The sequence below is a fragment of the Anomaloglossus baeobatrachus genome, chromosome 2 (genome assembly GCF_048569485.1).
Source record: "Anomaloglossus baeobatrachus isolate aAnoBae1 chromosome 2, aAnoBae1.hap1, whole genome shotgun sequence".
NCBI classification, from domain to species: Eukaryota; Metazoa; Chordata; class Amphibia; order Anura; family Aromobatidae; genus Anomaloglossus; species Anomaloglossus baeobatrachus.
Window position 1 is genome coordinate 440,685,697 of NC_134354.1, and position 23,979 is coordinate 440,709,675.

General features: G+C 49.1%; 1 protein-coding gene across 1 annotated transcript in view; it reads left to right on the forward strand.

The window, feature by feature from the left end:
• The window catches only part of SYAP1 (synapse associated protein 1), a 93,015-nt gene that overhangs the window by 59,043 nt on the left and 9,993 nt on the right, over positions 1 to 23,979 (forward strand). The window contains exons 4-6 of the mRNA XM_075334192.1: positions 2,284 to 2,357; positions 8,777 to 8,916; positions 22,977 to 23,122. Coding sequence (XP_075190307.1) covers positions 2,284 to 2,357; positions 8,777 to 8,916; positions 22,977 to 23,122 — 360 coding nt within the window. The remainder of the gene's footprint in view (positions 1 to 2,283; positions 2,358 to 8,776; positions 8,917 to 22,976; positions 23,123 to 23,979) is intronic.

The window sequence follows — 23,979 nt, forward strand, 5'->3', positions numbered from 1 at the left end:
CAGTTCCATCTGCGTCCTCTGCAGCTGGACATTCTCCGCTGTTGGGACAAGCGGCCTTCCTCCTTACAGAGGTTAGTGGCTCTGTCGCCACGGACCAGGAGCTCTCTTCAGTGGTGGCTTCGACACCTCTCCCTGTCCCAAGGGCGCTCCTTCATGACTCCGTCCTGGGTGATTCTCACCACGGATGCCATTCTCGTTGCCGACCCTTCTGTCTTTTTTACAGTCCGGTCTGCAGCTAGGACTGTCCCTCAACTCTCTCAAGGGACAAGTCTCAGCTCTATTAGTGCTGTTCCAGCGGCGTCTCGCCCGGCTGGCTCAGGTCCGCACCTTCATGCAAGGTGCGTCTCACATCATTCCGCCTTATCGGCGGCCCTTGGATCCCTGGGACCTTAACTTGGTCCTCACGGTATTGCAGAAACCCCCTTTCGAGCCCCTTAGGGAGGTTTCTTTGTATCGTCTTTCTCAAAAGGTGGCCTTTCTAGTTGCCATAACTTCTCTCAGGAGAGTCTCTGATTTGGCTGCGCTCTCCTCGGAGTCACCTTTTTTGGTTTTTCACCAAGACAAGGTAGTTCTCCGTCCGACCCCGGACTTTCTTCCTAAGGTGGTCTCTCCCTTCCACCTTAACCAGGATATTTCCTTGCCTTCCTTCTGTCCGGCCCCTGTTCATCGCTTTGAGAAAGCGCTGCATACTCTAGATCTGGTGCGTCTCTCCGGATTTATGTGTCTCGCACCGCTGCGCTTAGGCGGTGCACCTCTCTTTGTGCTAACCACAGGGCGGCACAAGGGTCTCTCTGCTTCTAAGCCGACCTTGGCCCGTTGGATTAGATCGACCATTTCGGACTCCTACCAGAGTACTCAGGTGCCTCCCCCGCCGGGGATCAAAGCACACTCGACCAGAGCTGTCGGTGCCTCTTGGGCTTTTAGGCACCAGGCTACGGCTCAACAAGTCTGTCAGGCTGCCACTTGGGCTAGCCTGCATACCTTTTCGAAGCACTACCAAGTGCATGCTCATGCTTAAGCAGATGCGAGCTTGGGCAGACGCATCCTTCAGGCGGCTGTCACCCACTTGTGAAGTTAGGCTCCGCCTACTTCTTAGTTTTTTTTTTTCTGTTTATTCCCACCCAGGGACAGCTTTGGAACGTCCCATGGTCTGGGTCTCCCAAAGGAACGATAAAGAAAAAGAGAATTTTGTTACTTACCGTGAATTCTTTTTCTTTTAGTTCCGTATTGGGAGACCCAGCTCCCTCCCTGTTGCCTGTTGGCAATTTTCTTGTTCCGTGTGTTATCACCGGCTGTTGTCATGGACAGAGTCTCCGGTTGTTCCGGTTCTTACTCGGTTCTACTTGTGGGTGGCTATTCTCCTTCAGCTTTTGCACTAAACTGGCTAGGACTGGCTACCAGGGGGTGTATAAGCTCAGAGGGAGGAGCTACACTTTTAAGTGTTGTACTTTGTGTGTCCTCCGGAGGCAGAAGCTAAACACGCATGGTCTGGGTCTCCCAATACGGAACTATAAGAAAAAGAATTTACGGTAAGTAACAAAATTCTCTTTTTTGGTGTTTGGAATTTTTTTGCCACTACGTCGTTTACCAATCAGATTAATTGATTTTATATTTTGATAGATCGGGCATTTCTGAACTCTGCGATACCAAATGTGTATTTTCATTTATTTTTTAACCCTTTAATTTTCATAGGGGGGTGATTTGAACTTTTAGGTTTTTTTGTTTTTTTTTTTTTTACTTTTTTTTTTTTAATTTTACTTGTCCCCCTAGGGGGCTATAGCGATCAGCAATCCGATCGCTCTTTTCTATCTGCTGATCACAGCTATACAGCTGTAAACAGCAGATTCAGTCACTTTCTTTTTCTCTCTGCTCGCGGCCGAGGGAAAACGAAAGTGAAACTTCATAGCTGCAGGCGTCATCACATGACCCTGTGCTATGATGGCAACCACCTAAAGTCACGTGATCATGCACATGACTTCTGGTGCAGGCAGCGGTAAGTAAAAAACATGGCCGCGCGCATTTAGATCTTGCTGCCAGACTTTGGCAGCGAGATTTAAGGGGTTAATGGCCGCGGGTGGAAGCGATTCCCCCCTCGGCTAGCAGGCACACATGTCAGCTGTTGAAAACAGCTGATGTGTGCCGACCGCCGCCTGCTCGCGGCAGGGGGCGGGGCTTAACGGGACACGCTCCATGACGGATATATCCGTCCATGGTCGTGAACTGGTTAACAGTGCAATTATTGAAAATAATTTTTTTTTTTTTTTTTTTTTTTTTTTATAATAGAAGCTGCTGTTCCTCCTTGGGTGGGCTATAACGAGGAAGAGACCATTCAGCAGCAAATCTTGGCCCTGTCAGCGGTAAGACTTGTCATTTAATGATACTTGTATGCCACTCTTCATGCATACTATAAATGTATGCTCTATGCCTGCTGCAACTGGGCACTGTATTGTATGTATACTTCAGGAAGAGCTCCCTGTGTATATACTTCAGTTGTATCCATAGGTCCACCAATGCAACTCCATCGCTGCTACTCGTCTGATGCGAGCTGTGCCGTACAGAGCCTTTTAATAGGATAATAAAGTGTTAATTCTTCAGTATGTTATTCTCCTTATTAATGGAATAAAAATATATCCACATGAGCCAGTTTTCTAGTCTGTAATAGTGAGCACTCTCTATGCATATAATTTATGTTTCTTTGTCGCTCTATTGGGAGACCCAGACAATTGGGTGTATAGCTACTGCCTCCGGAGGCCACACAAAGTATTACACTAAAAAGTGTAAGGCCCCTCCCCTACTGCCTATACACCCCCCGTGGGATCACGGGCTCCTCAGTTTTCATGCTTTGTGCGAAGGAGGCTGACATCCACGCATAGCTCCACTGTTTAGTCAGCAGCAGCTGCTGACTTTGTCGGATGGAACAAAAGAGGGCCCATACTAGGGCCCCCAGCATGCTCCCTTCTCACCCCACTTTTGTTGGCGGTGTTTGTTAAGGTTGAGGTACCCATTGCGGGTACGGAGGCTGGAGCCGACATGCTGCTTTCCTTCCCCATCCCCTTAGGGCTCTGGGTGAAGTGGGATCCTATCGGTCTCCAAGCACAGGAGACCGTGCTCCGTCCACAGCCCCTGGGAATCTGCTGGACGTGGAGATGAGTATCGTCAGGGACAGGGCCCTGCTACATTAAGGTACTCTGGGTCCCCGTACAGATCGCGCACACACACCAGCATTGCTGGGTGTGTTAGTGCGCCGGGGACAGCAGCGCGGCGCGCTGGTGCTTTACTCACTGCAGCTTTGCTGAGTGAGTTTCTGTATTAGGAACTGCCGCGCCGGCCGCTGCTGGCGGTTTTTTACACTGCGGTGCGGCTGGGACTTGTGGTGCGCCGGGGACTTTCGCGCTGGCCGTGCTTATACGACGGCCGCGCTTATAAATCGAGTCCCCGGCTTTTGCGGCCTAGTTCCGTTTCGTTCCCGCCCCCAGGCCTGCCAGTCAGGGGAAGGGCGGGACGCTGGTCAGAACATCAGCGCCGAGGGCTGGAGTCTGCTTAGCATACTCCAACCCCCCTCACTAGGCACAGTGGGACGCTAGTTTCCCGCACTTTGTCTGGGGCACGCCCACGGCCCGCCCCTCTTCACAGGACGCCGGCAGCCATTCCTGTTTGCAGTCTGAGTGGAGAAGGGACACGAGCTCTGGGAGACCCAGGCACGGGATTCTGGCGGTCACACACCCGCTTTTCAGCGGGCGGTAAGCAGTCCTCGAGGGCTCACCCCACTAGTGCCGCAGTGTTCATTTGTACTGTATGCTATACATTGCATTGTACGGTCGCTTTTCTTGGCTATATACCCTCCTAGATTGCTAGACAACAGCATGTCGTCCGCAAAAAGCAAAGGGGCCAAGACACAGGCTTTCTATGCTACTTGTACCGCATGTAAGGCTGTTCTACCGGCAGGTGCCACTGACCCCCATTGTGTGCAATGTTCGGCCCCTGTAGCACTTGCTCAGCCGGGGCCTCTGCTAGAAGGGGCCCAAGGAGAACCACCTGTGAACACTGTCCAGGTGGCAGGGACGGAGTTTGCAGTTTTTGCTGATAAACTGTCGGTGACTGTGTCTAAAATCCTTGAGACTTTGCAGTCCAGACCGGTAACTCAGACCATGGGCACTGTTGATTCAATGCTCCCTGGTTCCCCTCTTTTGGAACACATCCGTGCTCCGGGGGGGTCCCATGCATCCCGGGGTGATGGCTCTGACACGGACGACAGTCCCAGACAGCCTAAGCGAGCTCGCTATGAGCGACCCTCGACTTCATCACACTGGTCAGGGTCCCAGCAGGAAGGCTCTCTGTTTGATGAGACAGAGGTTGCTGATCAGGATTCTGATCCTGAGACCGCTCTCAATCTGGATACACCTGATGGGGACGCAATGGTGAATGATCTCATAGCGTCCATCAATAAAATGTTGGATATTTCTCCCACAGCTCCTCCAGTGGAGGAGTCAGCTTCACAGCAGGAGAAATTCCATTTCAGGTATCCTAAGCGTAAATTGAGTACCTTTCTGGACCACTCTGACTTTAGAGAGTCAGTCCAGAAACACCACGCTTATCCAGATAAGCGTTTCTCCAAACGTCTTAAGGATACACGTTATCCCTTTCCCCCTGACGTGGTCAAAGGCTGGACCCAGTGTCCAAAGGTGGATCCCCCAATCTCCAGGCTTGCGGCTAGATCCATAGTTGCAGTGGAAGATGGGCCTTCACTTAAAGATGCCACTGACAGACAGATGGAACTCTGGTTGAAATCCATCTATGAAGCTATCGGCGCGTCGCTTGCTCCAGCATTCGCAGCCGTATGGGCACTCCAAGCTATTTCAGCTGGTTTGGCGCAGATTGACACTGTCACACGTACATCTGTTCCGCAAGTAGCGTCCTTAACCTCTCAAATGTCTGCATTTGCGTCTTACGCTATTAATGCTGTCCTGGACTCTACAAGCCGTACGGCAGTGGCGTCCGCCAACTCCGTGGTTTTACGCAGAGCATTGTGGTTAAGGGAATGGAAGGCAGATTCTGCTTCCAAGAAGTGCTTAACCAGTTTGCCATTTTCTGGTGACAGACTGTTTGGTGAGAGATTGGATGAAATCATTAAACAGTCCAAGGGTAAGGATTCATCCTTACCTCAGCCCAGACCAAATAAACCCCAACAGAGGAAGGGACAGTCGAGGTTTCGGTCCTTTCGAGGCTCGGGCAGGTCCCAATTCTCCTCGTCCAAAAGGACTCAAAAGGATCAGAGGAGCTCAGATTCTTGGCGGGCCCAGTCACGCCCAAAGAAAGCAGCCGGAGGAACCGCTACCAAAGCGGCTTCCTCATGACTTTCGGCCTCCTCTCTCCGCATCCTCGGTCGGTGGCAGGCTCTCCCGCTTTGGCGACATTTGGCTGCCACATGTCAAGGACCGTTGGGTGAGAGACATTCTGTCTCACGGGTACAGGATAGAGTTCAGTTCTCGTCCTCCAACTCGATTCTTCAGAACTTCTCCGCCTCCCGGCCGAGCCAATGCTCTTCTACAGGCGGTGTGCTCTTTAAAGGCAGAAGGAGTGGTGATCCCTGTTCCTCTTCAGGAGCAAGGTCACGGTTTTTACTTCAATTTGTTTGTGGTGCCAAAAAAGGACGGGTCTTTCCGTCCTGTTCTGGACCTAAAACTGCTCAACAAGCATGTGAAAACCAGGCGGTTCCGGATGGAATCCCTCCACTCCGTCATCGCCTCAATGTCTCAAGGAGATTTCCTAGCATCAATAGACATCAAAGATGCTTATCTCCACGTGCCGATTGCTCCAGAACACCAGCGTTTTCTACGCTTCGTTATAGGAGACGAACACCTTCAGTTCGTAGCCCTGCCTTTCGGTCTGGCGACAGCCCCAAGGGTCTTCACCAAAGTCATGGCAGCAGTAGTAGCAGTCCTGCACTCTCAGGGTCACTCTGTGATCCCTTACTTGGACGATCTACTTGTCAAGGCACCCTCTCAAGAGGCATGCCAACACAGCCTGAACGTTGCGCTGGACACTCTCCAGAGTTTCGGGTGGATCATCAACTTTTCAAAGTCAAATCTGACCCCAACCCAATCGATAACATACCTTGGCATGGAGTTTCATACTCTCTCAGCGATAGTGATGCTTCCGCTGGACAAACAGCGTTCACTACAGACAGGGGTGCAATCTCTCCTTCAGAGCCAGTCGCATCCCTTGAGACGCCTCATGCACTTCCTGGGGAAGATGGTAGCAGCAATGGAGGCAGTCCCTTTCGCGCAGTTTCATCTGCGTCCATTACAATGGGACATTCTCCGCCAATGGGACGGGAAGTCGAAGTCCCTGGACAGGAACGTCTCCCTTTCTCAGGCGGCCAAGGATTCTCTTCAGTGGTGGCTTCTTCCCACCTCATTGTCAATAGGAAAGTCTTTCCTACCCCCATCCTGGGCGGTGGTCACAACGGACGCGAGTCTATCAGGGTGGGGAGCAGTTTTTCTCCACCACAGGGCTCAAGGTACGTGGACTCAGCAAGAGTCCACACTTCAGATCAATGTTCTGGAAATCAGAGCAGTGTATCTGGCCCTACAAGCCTTCCAGCAGTGGCTAGAAGGCAAGCAGATCCGAATTCAGTCGGACAACTCCACAGCGGTGGCATACATCAACCACCAAGGAGGGACACGCAGTCGGCAAGCCTTCCAGGAAGTCCGGCGGATTCTGACGTGGGTGGAAGACACGGCATCCACCATATCCGCAGTTCACATCCCGGGCGTAGAAAACTGGGAAGCAGACTTCCTCAGTCGCCAGGGTATGGACGCAGGGGAATGGTCTCTTCACCCGGACGTGTTTCAGGAGATCTGTCGCCGCTGGGGGAGGCCGGACGTCGACCTAATGGCGTCTCGGCACAACAATAAGGTCCCAGCTTTTATGGCACGGTCTCACGATCACCGAGCTCTGGCGGCGGACGCCTTAGTTCAAGATTGGTCGCAGTTCCGGCTGCCTTATGTGTTCCCACCTCTGGCGCTGTTGCCCAGAGTGCTACGCAAGATCAGGTCCGACTGCCGCCGCGCCCTCCTCGTCGCTCCAGACTGGCCAAGGAGGTCGTGGTACCCGGATCTGTGGCATCTCACGGTAGGACAACCGTGGGCAATACCAGACCGGCCAGACTTGCTGTCTCAAGGGCCGTTTTTCCATCAGAATTCTGCGGCCCTGAGCCTGACTGTGTGGCCATTGAGTCCTGGATCCTAGCGTCTTCAGGATTATCTCAAGAGGTCATTGCCACCATGAGACAGGCTAGGAAACTATCCTCTGCCAAGATCTACCACAGGACGTGGAAGATATTCTTAACCTGGTGCTCTGCTCAGGAAGTTTCTCCCTGGCCTTTTACTTTGCCTACCTTTCTTTCCTTCCTGCAATCCGGGTTGGAAAAAGGTCTGTCGCTCGGCTCCCTTAAGGGACAAGTCTCTGCGCTATCTGTATTTTTTCAGAAGCGCCTAGCACGACTTCCTCAGGTACGCACGTTCCTGCAGGGAGTTTGTCATATCGTCCCTCCTTACAAGCGGCCGTTAGAGCCCTGGGATCTGAACAGGGTTCTAATTGCTCTCCAGAAGCCGCCTTTCGAGCCTTTGAGGGATGTTTCCCTGTCTCGCCTTTCACAGAAAGTGGCCTTTCTAGTAGCGGTCACGTCTCTTCGGAGAGTGTCCGAGCTAGCAGCGCTGTCATGCAAATCTCCCTTCCTGGTGTTTCACCAGGACAAGGTGGTTCTGCGCCCGATTCCGGAATTTCTCCCTAAGGTGGTATCCCCCTTTCATCTCAATCAGGATATCTCCTTACCTTCTTTGTGTCCTCGTCCAGTTCATCAATGTGAAAAGGATTTGCATTTGTTGGATCTGGTGAGAGCACTCAGAATCTACATTTCCCGCACGGCACCTCTGCGCCGCTCGGATGCACTCTTTGTCCTTGTCGCCGGCCAGCGTAAAGGGTTGCAGGCTTCCAAATCCACCCTGGCTCGGTGGATCAAGGAACCAATTCTTGAAGGCTACCGTTCTGCGGGGCTTCCGGTTCCATCAGGGCTGAAGGCCCATTCTACCAGAGCCGTAGGTGCGTCCTGGGCATTACGGCACCAGGCTACGGCTCAGCAAGTGTGCCAGGCGGCTACCTGGTCGAGTCTGCACACTTTTACCAAGCATTATCAGGTGCATACCTATGCTTCGGCGGACGCCAGCCTAGGTAGACAAGTCCTTCAGGCGGCGATTGCTCACCTGTAGAAAAGGGCCGTTTTTATGGCCCTATCACGAGGTATTATTTTACCCACCCAGGGATTGCTTTTGGACATCCCAATTGTCTGGGTCTCCCAATAGAGCGACAAAGAAGAAGGGAATTTTGTTTACTTACCGTAAATTCCTTTTCTTCTAGCTCTAATTGGGAGACCCAGCACCCGCCCCTGTTTTTTTTTTGTATACACATGTTGTTCATGTTGAATGGTTTCAGTTCTCCGATATTCCTTCGGATTGAATTTGCTTAAACCAGTGTATTGGCTTTCCTCCTTCTTGCTTTTGCACTAAAACTGAGGAGCCCGTGATCCCACGGGGGGTGTATAGGCAGTAGGGGAGGGGCCTTACACTTTTAAGTGTAATACTTTGTGTGGCCTCCGGAGGCAGTAGCTATACACCCAATTGTCTGGGTCTCCCAATTAGAGCTAGAAGAAAAGGAATTTACGGTAAGTAAACAAAATTCCCTTCTTTACAGAATGTGTTTTTATTTAATTTTTAAGGACAGGAGAAACTTCCTCAGAGACCCTCCAGCCGGTGTCCATTATAACTTTGACTTTGATCAGATGTTCCCCGTCGCCCTCGTGATGCTTCAGGAAGACGAGCTGCTGAATCGTATGAGATTTGATCTGGTTCCAAAACTGTGAGTGTTGTGAAAGTTTGCCGATCAGTCTCTACACTGTGCAGGAAACCAGTCACATAGCCAGCAGTCGTAATTCAGACCGCTGACTGCGCTGACCCCCAAGTGTCCCAAACCTTGGTCTGCAAGGCTGTCTGAATTAGAGCAGTATCTGACTTAATACAATTGGGTCTGCTTCTGGTCTGTCGATTGCAGCATCCTGGAATGTTTTCATCCACTAAAAACAAGCAGTCAGCTTTACAATTTCTAAAGGAGCACTCCATTTTTTTTTTTTTAATATTATTATTATTATTATTAATTTATTTATTATTTATTTTTTTTATTTATATATTTTTACAGTGTCTTTAAATCTAAGCCCCTTGTCATATACTCACCTTTGGGTGGTTTCACCTTTCACAGATGCCACTCCTTTCCATGGTGCCATCTTGTGCCCGTAACTTCTGACTGGCTGGAAGTCAAAAGTCACGTCACCAGCAGCCAGTGCACTCCTATGAGAGCCAGAACGAGGCTTTCATAGAGGTGCATGGAGTTGTGACCTCCTGCACGCTCCATAAAACACTGGAGCTGCTGACAGGTCACAAATCATAGGAGACCAACCGGAGCGACGGTGATGGAAGAGGAAGCCGCCGGAAGGGGAGTATAAGATGGGGCTAAGGGACTTAGATTTAAAGCACTACTCCAGCTGGGAAATACAGTGCTATGCAGAAGTTTTTGTGAACAGTTAATAAAGTTGAAAATGAAATGATCTCTAAAAGGCATAAAGTTAAAGATCACACATTTCCTTTATATTTTAGGTAAGAACAAAAACAAATATTTTCATCTTTAACATTTTAAAAACTACAAAAATGAAAATGGGCCAATGCAAAAGTTTGAACACCCTTTGAGATTTGTGTGCTCAGATAACTTTGACTATCATTTCAGACCTTAATTAGCCTGTTAGGTTTGTGGCTTGTTCATTATCATAGTTAGGAAAGGGCAGGTGATGCAAATTTCACAGCTTTATAAAAACCCAGCTTCCTCTAAGCAAATAAAACAGCCATAGGTTTTTCAAAGCAGCTGCCTAGCACTCTGAAAATCAAAATGGTGAAGGGCAACAAAGCAGAAGAAAGCTAGAAGAAAATAGCAAAGCATTTTCAAGTTGCCCTTTCCTCAGTTCAAAAAGTAATTCAGAAATGGCACTTACAGAAACAGTGGAGGTCAGGATAAGGTCTGGAAAACCAAGCAAAATTTCTGTGAGAGCTGCTCGTAGGATTGCTAGAGTGGCAAATCAAACCTTCACTTAACTGCAAAAGTCCTTCAGGAAGATTTAGCTGACTTTGGAGTTGTGGTACATTGTTCTACTGTTCAGAGACACCTACAGAAAAATGGCCTTCATGGAAGAGTCATCTGAAGAAAACCTCTCCTGCGTCCTAACCATAAAATTTAGCATCAGAAGCATAACCTCTAAACAAGACTGATGTATTTTGTAAACAAGTCGTGTTAACTGATGAGGTTAAAAGAGAACTCCTTGGCCACAATGATCAAACCAAATGTTTGGGGTAAAAAAGGAGACAATGTCATGACAAGAATATCTCGCCAACCATTAAGCATGGGGGTGGATTAATCATGTTTTGGGTTGTGTTCTATCCAATGGCACTGGGAACATTTCACGGGTAGAGGGAAGAATGGATTCAATTAAAGTTTAACAAATTCTTCAAGCAAACATAACACTATCTGTAAAAAAAGCTGAAGTTGAAAAGAGGATGACTTCTACAAATGGATAAGGATCCTAAACACAATTCAAAATCCACATTAGCCTATGTCAAAAGGTACAAGCTGAAGGTTTTACAATTGCCCTCACAGTCCCCTGTCTGAACATCATTGAAAATCTGTGGCTAGACCACAAAAGAGCAGTGCATGCAAGAGGACCCAGGAATCTTACAGAACAAGAAGACTTTTCCAAGGAAGAAAGCATGAAAATCCCTCAAACAAGAATTGAAAGACTCTTGGCTGGCTACAAAAAACACTTGCAAGCTTTGATACTTGCTAAAGGGGGTGCTGCAGGGTATTAATCATGCAGGGTACCCAATATTTTGCATTGGCCAACTTTATTTTCTGTTGTGAATTTAAAAATGTAAAAAAAAAATTATATATATATATATATATATATATATTATTTTTTTTTTTGTCTAAAATGCAGAGGATATGTGTTATCCTTAACTTTATGGCTTTTACAGATAATTTCATCTTCAACTTGCTTAACCCCATTACGACCGCGTTACGTTTTAAAACGGCACCAAAAAGGGTCCTTATTCCTTTCTGCCGTTTTTAAAACGGCGGGCAGAAATAAGTGTATAGCGCCCCCCAGCGTCAGAAAATCTCCGGGGTTTCAGCTACCGGGGGTAATAAATGGGGTGCGGGATGTGCTGGGGCGAAGCGCCAGAATTGGCACATCTAATGGATGCGCCATTTCTGGGGCGGCTGCGGCCTACTATTTTTAGGCTGGGAAGAGTCCAATAACCATGGCTCTTCCCATCCTGAGAATACCAGACCCCAGCTGTCAGCTTCACCTTGGCTGGTGATCTAATTTGGGGGGACCCCACGTTTGTTTTGTTTTAATTATTTATTTATAAATAATTAAAAAAAAAAAACAGCTTGGGGAGCCCTCCAAATTGATCACCAGACAAGATGAAGCTGTCAGCTGTGGTTTGCAGGCTACAGCTGTCTGCTTTACCCTAGCTGGCTATCAAAAATAGGGGGGACCCCACGTCATTTATTTTAATTTTTTTTTTTCTTTTGGGCTAAATACAAGGCTAGGCACCCTTTAGTGCCACATGAAAGGCACTAAAGGGCGCCAGCTTAGAATATGCAGGGGGTGGGACGTTATATATATATTTTGACATCTATCCATTCATCCATTGTAGCATTTTAGGCTATGTGCCCACAATCAGGGTTTGCAGCGTTTTGGGCGCAGAGTGTTTTCCCTGCATCCATAACGCTGCGTTGTGCAGTAGAAGCACAGTGGAAGGATTTTTAGAAATCCCGTGCCCACTGTGTTTCTTTTCTCTGCAGCATAAACCGACCTGTGGCGCAGCTTCCCGAGCCTCAGCATGTCAATTTATGCTGCGGAGATGAGTTTTTTTCTGCAGATAGAATAGAGCTAAAGTCCACAGCAGCCTGAACCCAAATCGTGGGCATGGGCAGCTGCGTTCTCCCGTGGACAACACTCACATCTCTGCAGGAAGGCTGACACTGTGTACTAGACGCCGTGTCGCTGGATCATGGCCACATAGCCTAACAGTGAGAAATTTGTTGCTACAGCAATATTTTTGTGAAGTACCTGTGGATTCAAAATGCTTACTATACGCCTGAATAAAATCCTTGAGGGGTCCAGTTTCCAAAATGAGGTCACTTGTGGGGGGTTTCTGATGTATAGGTACCCAAGGGGCCCTGCTAATGTGACATGGTGCGCGCAATTTACTTCAACTTTTCCAAAATTCAAATGGTGCTCCTTCCATTCCAAGCACTCCCATTTATCCAAACAAAGGTTTTTGGCCACATGTGGAGTATCGCTGCGCTCACAAGGAATTAGATAACAACCTGTGGGGTACACGTTTTGTTGTTGCCTCTTGAAAAAGTGAGAAATGTGTCGCTAAATCAACATTTTTTGAAAAAAATGAAAATTTCAATATGGCAACCTAAGCTTATCAAATTCTGTGAAGTATTCGTGGATTCAAAATGCTCAATATACACCTCGATAAAAGCCTTGAGGTGTCTTGTTTCCAGATTGGGGTCACTTGTGGGGGACCTCCACTGTTTAGGCACCTAAGGGCCTTTCCAAATATTGCTCCTTCTGTTCCGAGCCCTCCCATTTGTCCAAACAAAGGTTTCTGACCACATGTGGGGTGTTGCCTCGTTCATAAGAAAGTGGGTAACAAGTTTTGGGGTTCATTTTGTTGTTTTATTTCTTCTAAAAGTGAATAAATTTGGGGTAGAGCAACATTTTAGGTAAAATTTTATTTTTTGCTTTTTTTCATTCCACTTTGCTTTAGTTCCTGTGACACACCTGAAGGGTTAATAAACTTCTTGGATGTGGTTTTGAGTGCTTTGAGGGGTGCTGTTTTGAGAATGGTGTCACTTTTAGGTATTTTCTGTCACTTAGGCCTCTCAAAGTCACTTCAAATGTGATGTGGTCCCTAAAAAAATGGTTTTGTGAATTTTGTTGAAAAAATGGGAAATTGCAGATGAACTTTGACCCCTTCTAACTTCCTAACCCCAAAACATTTTGTTTCAGAAATTGCGCTAATGTAAAGTAGACATGTGGGAAATATTATTTATTAACTGTTTTGTGTGACATAACTCTCTGGGTTAAGGGCATAAAAATTAAAAGTTTGAATATTGCAAAATTTTCAAACTTTTCATCAAATTTCCAATTTTTTTCACAAATAAAAGCAAAAAATATCGTTCTAAATTTATAACTATCATGAAGTACAATATGTCACGAAAAAACAATGTCAGAATCACCGGGATCCGTTGAAGCATTCCAGAGTTATAACCTCATAAAGGGACACTGGTCAGAATTGCAAAAAATGGCCTGGGCATTAAGGACAAAACTGGCTTCGTCCTTAAGGGGTTAATTGTTCAGAATATCAGTAAACGACCAGGGGTGCTCAAACTTTTGCATGCCACTGTATAAAAACATTGGAGTGGTGCTTTAAAGGGAATCTGTCACCAGGTTCTTGCTACCTCATCTGAGAGCAGCAGAATGTAGAGACAGACCCTGATTCCAGTGATATGTCACTTACTGAGCTGTTTGCTGTCATTTTGATAAAATCACTGTATTTTCTTCTGTAGATCTAGCTGTTAGTCCAGCATATTCATGATCTCTGTATATCTGGCAGCACGACAAGTAGTCCTCAAATGATAAAATCACTAGTGATAAAATCTAATGATCAATCTAATGATAAAATCAGCAGTAGGTTTATCAAATTTTCAAAACGACACTAAGCAGCCCAGTAAGTGAAACACTGAGATGTAAATTTATTTACTGTATTTTTCGCTTTATAAGACGCACTTTTGTTCCCCCAAGTTTTGGGGGAAAGTAGGGGTTCGAAATCAGAATATACGGATTATATACTGCATGGTCCAGGGGAGGTGGGGGCCGCTCTGGAGCGGTGCTGGAGGCTGAGGGAGGCTTGTAGAGGCTGGTGAGCTGGGGAAGGCTACAGCGAGAGATCTCCTGCTGCCGCTCATATAATATGCACAGCCGCTGTCCATCACCGCGGTGCTGAGACCGCACCGCGGTAACGGGCTGGGGGAGCGGCGCATATTATATCTGCCTGTGCTCCCTTTGATCGCACATGCACCCCAGTGTTAGCTATGGCCCGCATGCTGCTGCCCATAGTAAAATAAAAAACTCTATACTCACCTCCTCCTGCGTGTCTCCCCGCTGCCGCTGTGATCAGGCACGCAGAGATATTTCTCTGCTGTGCCGATCACATGACCGGACCGAGAACCAGGAAGTAGGAAGTGCAGGAGACAGGAGGAGCTCAACCCCACGGAGGGAGACAAGGAAAGACAGTGCTGGAGAAGGTAAGGAAAGAGTTTATTTTACTAAAAGCAGCAGCATGGGGGCGATATCTAACACAGGGGGCCGTGTGCCAGCCACAGGGGACATGTGGCATCACTGGGGGATGTGTGCCAGCGCAAGGGGGTTATATTCAATATAAGGTGGCCATATCCAGATTAAGCGGGCTAATTTTAGGATGGGGGGGCTATGAGGGACATATATCCTATATGATTTGTTAGATGGACACTGGCATTATAAGACGTACCCCATTTATTAAAAAATTCTCTATTCTGTCACCAAATTTGGGGGTTCGTCTTATAATCAGGTGCGTATTATAAAGCGAAAAATACGGTATTCGTAATATATTTTTCTATTAATTATAATCTCCTGCAACTAATTATATAATGATGTTGTTTGGGCGGTTGATAAAAAGACACGTCATCCATTTAAAGGGAACCTGTAACCGGATGTTCATAATACTCAACGGTTGGTGTGGAGCAGAGTGGTCGGATGGGCATCTCCGTTCTCCGGTTCCCGTAGGGCAGATCAAAGTGCGCCTGTGCAGGACTTCAATGTCAGCTACTGTAGATGACGTAGAACGCGTCATCCACACTAGCTTCAGAAGGAGGACAAAGATGACTAAAAGAGGAGGCGCAGGACCCGGAGAACGGAGATGCCCATCCAACCAGTCTGCTCCGCGCCGACCGTTAGGTGAGTATTATAAACATCTGTTGACAGGTTCCCTTTAAGATTGAATTGTTATTCATACATTACATAAAGAAATAGTATGTGAGCTTAAAAGGAATTTATTAATATATGATAGCAGAGAAATCTGCTTCTGTCTCCACTTATCTGTTACTACTTCCCTTCCTGCCTTACCATCGAAAAAGGTTATGGGCAGCATGTATCAGACCATGGTTATATGATTGCAGCCATATATCTTTGACTCTGAAACGCTGCGGTACTTAAAAGAAAAACATATCTTAAAAGCTGGCTGGGGACTAAGCCACACAGATGACCAGTTGAAAATGCTCGCTATGGCTTCTCCCCACTCCTTACCTGATTTTTCCTTTCTTACATGCATGTGTATGGAAAGACCTGTCAGTCAGCGGCAGCTGGCTTGAACAGTACACCAGGGACCAACCTTTTCAACTAGTCTCCCATGCGGCTTAGTGCTTGGCCGGCTTTTAAAGTATGTTTCTTCGGCGCTCCATTGGGAGACCCAGACGATTGGGTGTATAGCTACTGCCTCCGGAGGCCACACAAAGCATTACACTAAAAAGTGTAAGGCCCCTCCCCTTCTGGCTATACACCCCCCGTGGGATCACGGGCTGCTCAGTTTTCAAGCTTTGTGCGAAGGTCAGACATCCACGCATAGCTCCACTGTTTTTAGTCAGCAGCAGCTGCTGACTATGTCGGTTGGAAGAAAAGTGGGCCCATATGGGGCCCCCAGCATGCTCCCTTCTCACCCCACTTTTGTCGGGTGTTTGTTAAGGTTGAGGTACCCATTGCGGGTACGGAGGCTGGAGCCCACATGCTGTTTTCCTTCCCCATCCCCCCTCAGGGCTCTGGGTGAAGTGGGATCTTACAGGTCTCCAGGCACTGAGACCGGGCTCCATCCACAGACCCAGAGAACCTGCTGGATATGGAGCTGAGTATTGTCAGGGACAGGGCCCTGCTACATTAAGGTACTCTGTGTCCCCGGGCAAGCGCGCACACACACACCAACATTGCTGGGAGTGTTAGTGCGCCGGGGGCAACAGCGCGGAGCGCTCGTGCTATTATTCACTGCAGCTTTGCTGAGTGAATTTATGTATTGGGAACTGCCGCGCCGGCCGCTGCTGGGTGTTTTTTACACTGTGGCGCGGCTGGGACTTGTGGTGCGCCGGGGACTTCCGCGCTGGCCGTGCACATGGACGGCCGCGCTTATTACTCGAGTCCCCGGCTTTGCGGCCTAGTTTTCACTTCGTTCCCGCCCCCAGCCCTGCCAGTCAGGGGAGGGGCGGGACGCTGTACAGAAAGTCAGCGCCGAGGGCTGGAGTCTGCTTTGCATTCTCCAGCCCCCTTCACTGGACACAGTGGGACGCCAGTTTCCCGCTCTCGTCTGGGGCACGCCCACGGCCCGCCCCTCTTCACTGGACGCCGGCAGCCATTCCTGCACGCAGTCCGAGCTGGGGAACGGAGACAAGCTCTGGGCAACCAGTCACAGGGCTCTGGCGACCACACACCCGCGTTATAGGCGGGCGGTAAGCAGCACCTGAAGTGCTGACCCCACTAAATACCGAAGTGTCCATTTGTATTTTATGCTTGTATGCTATACACTGCACTGTAGGTCGCTATTTTTGGCTATATGCCCTCCTAGATGGCGAGATAACAGCAGCAAAAAAGCAACGGTGCTAAGGCACAGGCTTTCTATGCTGCTTGTATTGCATGTGCTGAAGTGTTCATTTGTACTTATGCTTGTATGCTATACATTGCACTGTACGGTCGCTACTCTTGGCTATATTCTCCTAGATGGCTGGACAACAGCAGCAAAAAAGCAAGGGTGCCAAGGCACAGGCTTTATAGGCTGCTTGTATTGCATGTGCTGAAGTGTTCATTTGTACTTATGCTTGTATGCTATACATTGCACTGTACGGTCGCTACTCTTTGCTATATTCTCCTAGATGGCTAGAATACAGCAGCAAAAAAGCAACACAGGCTTTCTATGCTGCTTTTACTGCATGTGATACTGTTCCACCGGCAGGTTCCACTGACCCCCATTGTGTGCAAATGCTCCCCTGTAGCACTTGGTCAGCCGGGGTCTCTACTAGAGGTGGCCAAAGAACCCTGTCCAGGGACAGGGACGGAGTTGCAGTTTCGGCTGATAGATTGTCATGGGATAGAGACTTTGCAGTCCAGACAGGCCATGGGCAATCTTGATCAATGCTCCCTGGCCACCCTCATTTGGAACATAATCAGTGCTCCGGGGGGGTCCCAGGCATTCCAGGGTGAAGGCTCTGACACGGACGACAGTCCCAGACAGCCTAAGCCAGCTCGCTGGGTGCGGCACTCGGCTTCATCACTGGTCAGGGTCCCAGCAGGAGGACTCTCTGTATGATGAGGCAGACGTAGCTGATCAGGGCTTTGATCCTGACACCGCTCTCAATCCGGATACACCGGATGGTGACGCCATAGTGAATGATCTTATAGCGTCCATCAATGGAATGTTGGATATTTCTCCCTCAGCTCCCCCAGTGGAGGAGTCAGCTTCACAGCAGGAGAAATCCCTTTTCAGTATCTCATGCGTATATTGAGTACTTTTCTGGCCACGCTGACTTCAGAGAAGCAGTTCAGAAACACCACGCTTACCAGATAAGCGTTTCTCCAAACGTATTAAGGATACACGTTATCCCTTTCCCCCTGACGTGGTCAAGCGCTGGACCCAGGGTCCAAAGGTGGATCCCCCAATCTCCAGGCTTGCGGCTAGATCCATAGTTGCAGTGGAGATGGGACTTCACTTAAAGATGCCATTGACAGACAGATGGACCTCTGGTTGAAATCTGTCTGTGAAGCTATTAGCGTGTCGGTTGCTCCGGCATTCGCAGCCGTAGGGGCACTCTAAGCTATTTCAGCTGGTCTTGCGCAGCTGGTCTTGAGCACATGTACATCTGTGCCGCAGGTGGTGTCCTTAACCTCGCAATGTCTGCATTGCGACTTACCCTATTAATGCTGTCCTGGAGGGACAGTCGAGGTTTCGGGCCTTCCCAGGCTCGGGCAGGTCCCAATTGTCCTCGTCCAAAAGGGCTCAAAAGGCTCAGAGGGGCTCAGATTCCGGCCGGGCTCAATCACGCCCAAGGAAGGCAGCCGGAGGAACCGCTACCAAGGCGGTCTCCTCATGACTTTCAGCTCTCTCTCTCCGCATCCGCGGTTGGTGGCAGACTCTCCCGCTTGGCGACATTTAGCTGCCACAGGTCACAGACCGGTGGGTGAGAGACATTGTGTCTCACGTGTACAGGATAGAGTTCTGTTCTCGTCCTCCGGCTCGATTCTTCAGAACTTTCCCACCCCCCCCCCCCCCCCCGAGCCGATGCTCTTCTGCAGGCAGAAGGAGTGGTAATCCCTGTTCCTCTTCAGGAACAAGACACGGTTTTTCCTCCAATCTGATTGGGGTGCCAAAAAAGGATGGCTCTTCCCGTTCCGTTCTGGACCTAAAACTGCTCACCAAGCACGAGAAGGCCAGGCGGTTCCGGATGAAACCCTCCGCTCCGTCATTGCCTCAATGTCTCAAGGAGATTGCCTAGCATCAATAGACATCAGGATGCTTATCTCCACGTGCCGATTGCTCCAGAGCACCAGCGTTTGCCACGTTTCGTTATTGAAGACGAGCATCTTCAGTTCGTAGCCCTGCCCTTCGGTCTGGCGACAGCCCTACGGGTTTTCACCAAGTTCAGGGCAGCAGTGGGAGCAGTCCTGCACTCTCAGGGTCACTCTGTGATCCTTACTGGGACGATCCACTTGTCAAGGCACCCTCTCAAGAGGCATGCCAACACAGCCTGAACGTGGCGCTGGAGACTCTCCAGAGTTTCGGGTGGATCATCAACTTTTCAAGGTTGAATCAGGCACCGACCCAATCGCTGACATATCTGGGCATGGAGTTTCACACTCCCTCAGCGATAGTGAAGCTTCCGCTGGACAAGCAGCGTTCACTACAGACGGGGGTGCAGTCTCTCCTTCAAGGCCAGTCACACCCCTTAAGACGCCTCATGCAGAGGCAGTCACTTTCGCGCAGTTTCATCTGCGTCCACTTCAATGGGACATGCTTTGCCAATGGGTTGGGGAGTCGACGTCCCTAGAAAGGAACGTTTCCCTTCTCAGACGGTCAAGGACTCTCTCCAGAGGAGTCCATCCTTCAGATCAATGTTCTGGAAATCTGGGCAGTGTATCTTGCCCTGCAAGCCTTCCAGCAGTGGCTGGAAGGAAAACGGATCCGAATTCAGTCGGACAATTCCACAGCGGTGGCATACATCACCCACCAAGGCGGAACACGCATCGCCAAGCCTACCAGGCAATCCGGCGGATTCTGATGTGGGTGGAAGACAGAGCATCCACCATATCCGCGGTTCACATCCCGGGCGTAGAAAATTGGGAAGCAGACTTCCTCAGTCGCCAGGGCATGGACGCAGGGGAATGGCCTCTGCACCCAGAAGGGTGTCAGGAAATCTGTAGCCGCTGGGGGATCCCGGACGTCGACCTAATGGCGTCTCGGCACAACAACAAGGTCCCGATTTTCATGGCGCGGTCTCACGAGCAAAGAGCTCTGGCGGCAGGCGCCTTAGTTCAGGATTGGTCGCAGTTCCAGCTACCCTATGTGTTTCCACCTCTGGCACTGTTGCCCAGAGTGCTACGCAAGCTCAGCTCCGATTGCCGCCGCGCCATCCTCGTCGTCCCAGACTGGCCGAGGAGGTCGTGATTCCCGGATCTGTGGCATCTCACGGTCGGCCAACCGTGGGCACTCTCAGACCGGCCAGACTTACTGTCCCAAGGGCCGTTTTTTCCACTGAATTCTACGGCCCTGAACCTGACTGTGTGGCCATCGAGTCCGAGATCCTAGCGTCTTCAGGATTATCTCAAGACGTCATTGCCACCATGAGACGGGCTGGGAAGCCGACGTCTGCTAAGATCTACCACAAGACGTGGAAGTTATTCTTATCTTGGTGCTCTGCTCAGGGAGTGTCTCCCTGGCCATTTGCATTGTCTCCTTTTTCCTCCCTTCCTGCAATCTGGTCTGGGAAAAGGTTTGGCGCTCGGCTCCCTTAGAGGACAAGTCGCAGCGCTGTCGGTATTTTTTCAGAAGCGCCTAGTACGACTTCCTCAGGTACGCACGTTCCTGCAGGGGGGTTATCACATTGTCCCTCCGTACAAGGGGCCGTTAGACCCATGGGATCTGAACAGGGTATTAATTGCTCTCCAGGAGCCGCCCTTCGAGCCTCTGAGGGATGTTTCACTTTCTCGACTTTCACAGAAAGTGGCCTTTCTGGTAGCGGTCACGTCTCTTCGGAGAGTGTCCGAACTAGCAGCGCGGTCATCCAAAGCTCCCTTCCCGGTGTTCACCAAGACAAGGTAGTGCTGCGCCCGATCCCAGAGTTTCTCCCTAAGGTGGTATCCCCTTTTCATCACAATCAGGATATCTCCTTACCTTCCTTTTATCCTTATCCATTTCATCGATATGTAATGGCTTTGTTGGATCTGGTGTAGAGCACCCAGAATCTACATTTCCCGCACGGCGTCCCTGCGCCGCTCGGATGCACTCCTTGTCCTTGTCACTGGTCAGCGCAAGGGGTCGCAGGCTGCAAAATCCACCCTGGCTTGATGGATCAAGGAACCAATCCTTGAAGCCTACCGTTCTACTGGGCTTCCGGTTCCATCAGGGCTGAAGGCCCATTCTACCAGAGCCGTGGGTGCGTCCTGGGCATTACGGCACCAGGCTACGGCTCAGCAGGTGTGCCAGGCGGCTACCTGGTCGAGTCTGCACACCTTCACCAAGCATTTTCAGGTGCATGCCTGCGCTTAGGCGGATGCCAGCCTAAGTAGATGAGTCCTGCAGGCGGCGGTTGCCTCCATGTAGGGAAGGGCTGTTTTTACAGTCCAAACTTGAGGTATTCATTTACCCACCCAGGGACTGCTTTTGGACGTCCCAATCGTCTGGGTCTCCCAATGGAGCGCCGAAGAAGAAGGGAATTTTGTTACTTACCGTAAATTCCTTTTCTTCTAGCTCCAATTGGGAGACCCAGCACCCGCCCCTGTTTCCTTCGGGATTTTTGGTTTGTTCGGGTACACATGTTGTTCATGTTGAATGGTTTCAGTTCTCCGATGTTCCTTCGGATTGAATTTGTTTAACCAGTTATTGGCTTTCCTCCTTCTTGCTTTTGCACTAAAACTGAGCAGCCCGTGATCCCACGGGGGGTGTATAGCCAGAAGGGGAGGGGCCTTACACTTTTTAGTGTAATGCTTTGTGTGGCCTCCGGAGGCAGTAGCTATACACCCAATCGTCTGGGTCTCCCAATTGGAGCTAGAAGAAAAGGAATTTACGGTAAGTAACAAAATTCCCTTCTTTGCTCTGAAATGCCGCAGCACTTCAAAGTCAATCTTGCATGGCTGAATTTCTACAGCCAGGGTCTAATACATCTTGCCCTTGGTTGACAGCTGTCACGTTCTCTTTTAATCTGTCTTGGTCAACACATACCTCACTGTGCTGGCAGACTGTTATCAGCTTACACCTCTATTCAGACTACCAGCACAGTGAGGTGTCAGGTTACACCTCTATTCAGACTGCCAGCACGGTGAGGTGTCAGGTTACACCTCTGTTCAGACTGCCAGCACGGTGAGGTGTCAGGTTACACCTCTGTTCAGACTGCCAGCACGGTGAGGTGTCAGGTTACACCTCTGTTCAGACTGCCAGCACGGTGAGGTGTCAGGTTACACCTCTATTCAGACTACCAGCACAGTGAGGTGTCAGGTTACACCTCTATTCAGATTGCCAGCACGGTGAGGTGTCAGGTTACACCTCTTCAGATTGCCAGCACGGTGAGGTATCAGGTTACACCTCTGTTCAGACTACCAGCACAGTGAGGTGTCAGGTTACACCTCTGTTCAGACTGCCAGCACGGTGAGGTGTCAGGTTACACCTCTGTTCAGACTGCCAGCACGGTGAGGTGTCAGGTTACACCTCTGTTCAGACTGCCAGCACGGTGAGGTGTCAGGTTACACCTCTGTTCAGACTGCCAGCACGGTGAGGTGTCAGGTTACACCTCTGTTCAGACTGCCAGCACGGTTAGGTGTCAGGTCACACCTCTATTCAGCCTGCCAGCACGGTGAGGTGTCAGGTTACACCTCTATTCAGACTGCCAGCACGGTGAGGTGTCAGGTTACACCTCTGTTCAGACTGCCAGCACGGTGAGGTGTCAGGTTACACCTCTGTTCAGACTGCCAGCACGGTGAGGTGTCAGGTCACACCTCTATTCAGCCTGCCAGCACGGTGAGGTGTCAGGTTACACCTCTATTCAGCCTGCCAGCACGGTTAGGTGTCAGGTCACACCTCTATTCAGCCTGCCAGCACGGTGAGGTGTCGGGTTACACCTCTCTTTATCTGTTGAGAGGATCAGAGTGAGAAAACAGGCCAATGGAGCCACAGAAATGTCAAGTCTTTCATCTCACCTGCAGAGCTGGATTCACATCTACACTGACCAGTTCAGCTGTATAATTTCCTTTATACTGCAGTTTCCATCTTTGTGGCAGTTAAGGAATGAAGAGCAGGAATTGGGGCTCTTAGTGCACTGTAATGGAAACCTCATTGCAGCTCTTCCACCCACCAGCTCCGTCAACTGAGCAGAGGGGAAAATAACTGAAAAAGCAGGGTACAAGTCATATAATGGCCATTTTAACAGATGGGAAAAGGGATTTGCCTTTTTGACGGATTTGACCACATATAGAGCTTGTATATTTTAAGTATAAGACTTTTTTGTTTTCTTTTTAGCGTGAAAGAAGAGGCATTTTGGAGGAATTATTTTTATCGGGTGTCCCTGATAAAGCAGTCTGCACAACTGACTGCCCTAGCTGCCCAGCAATCCACTGACAAATCTGATAAGACAAACGGCAAGCAAAGTGATGAAGGCTTAGAAGGTAAAACCATGAGGAAGTATATCGGACATATAGAAATTAGTTACACAATATTGTTTATACTATGATGTTGCATTGTGATGTTAGAAGATAACTTCTTGATTGTTGTAGAGCTGCGGACTTGCTGCTTACAGTCATTATATAGTCTCTTGGTCCATTATTATGCTTCTGAAATGATGGTCACAATATTGACATTTCATTATTCCAGCTATGGCCCATACTGCAAATGATCTTGCGCTTGTATTCAATCCGCATAGTAATCCTCTACAGTAGGACTAATGAAGGGCACCCATCAGAAGCTATGGTTACAGTACCTAACAGCTGTCTGGAGGCAGGTGATTTTACTACATAGCATTAATGACAAAAAACCTGAGACTGACACCGTAAAGGACCCTACTCTCTCGCAAAAGTCGGGTCTGAACTTGAGACCCCTTTACAAATTGCAGCCCCCCTCCCTGGTACAGCACGAGATCTCGCTCTTCAAATTAATACCGCATTACCACATTTTGTACACAGAAGTTACAGATAGGTAATATTGTTTTAGCAGTGACAGATCTGTATCTTTTCTGTGTATAATGGGACAGCACTGTGTTAGTTAAAAGCATGAGATCTTGCACTTTGCCAAGTGAGGGGTCCATGGAGGGCTGAGCCATCCAACGTACTGATGGGGAACTTAGATTGTGAGCCCCAATGGTGACAGTGTTGCTGATTATGTAAAGTGCTGCAGAATATGTTGGCGCTATGTACATATAAAGATTATTATTGGATGTGGCACACCATGCCATGATGCAGTGTTACAAATGCTCTGGTTCTTGGTTATTTTCTCATGCAATGATTTTCAATCCTCCGCCTCCTCATTG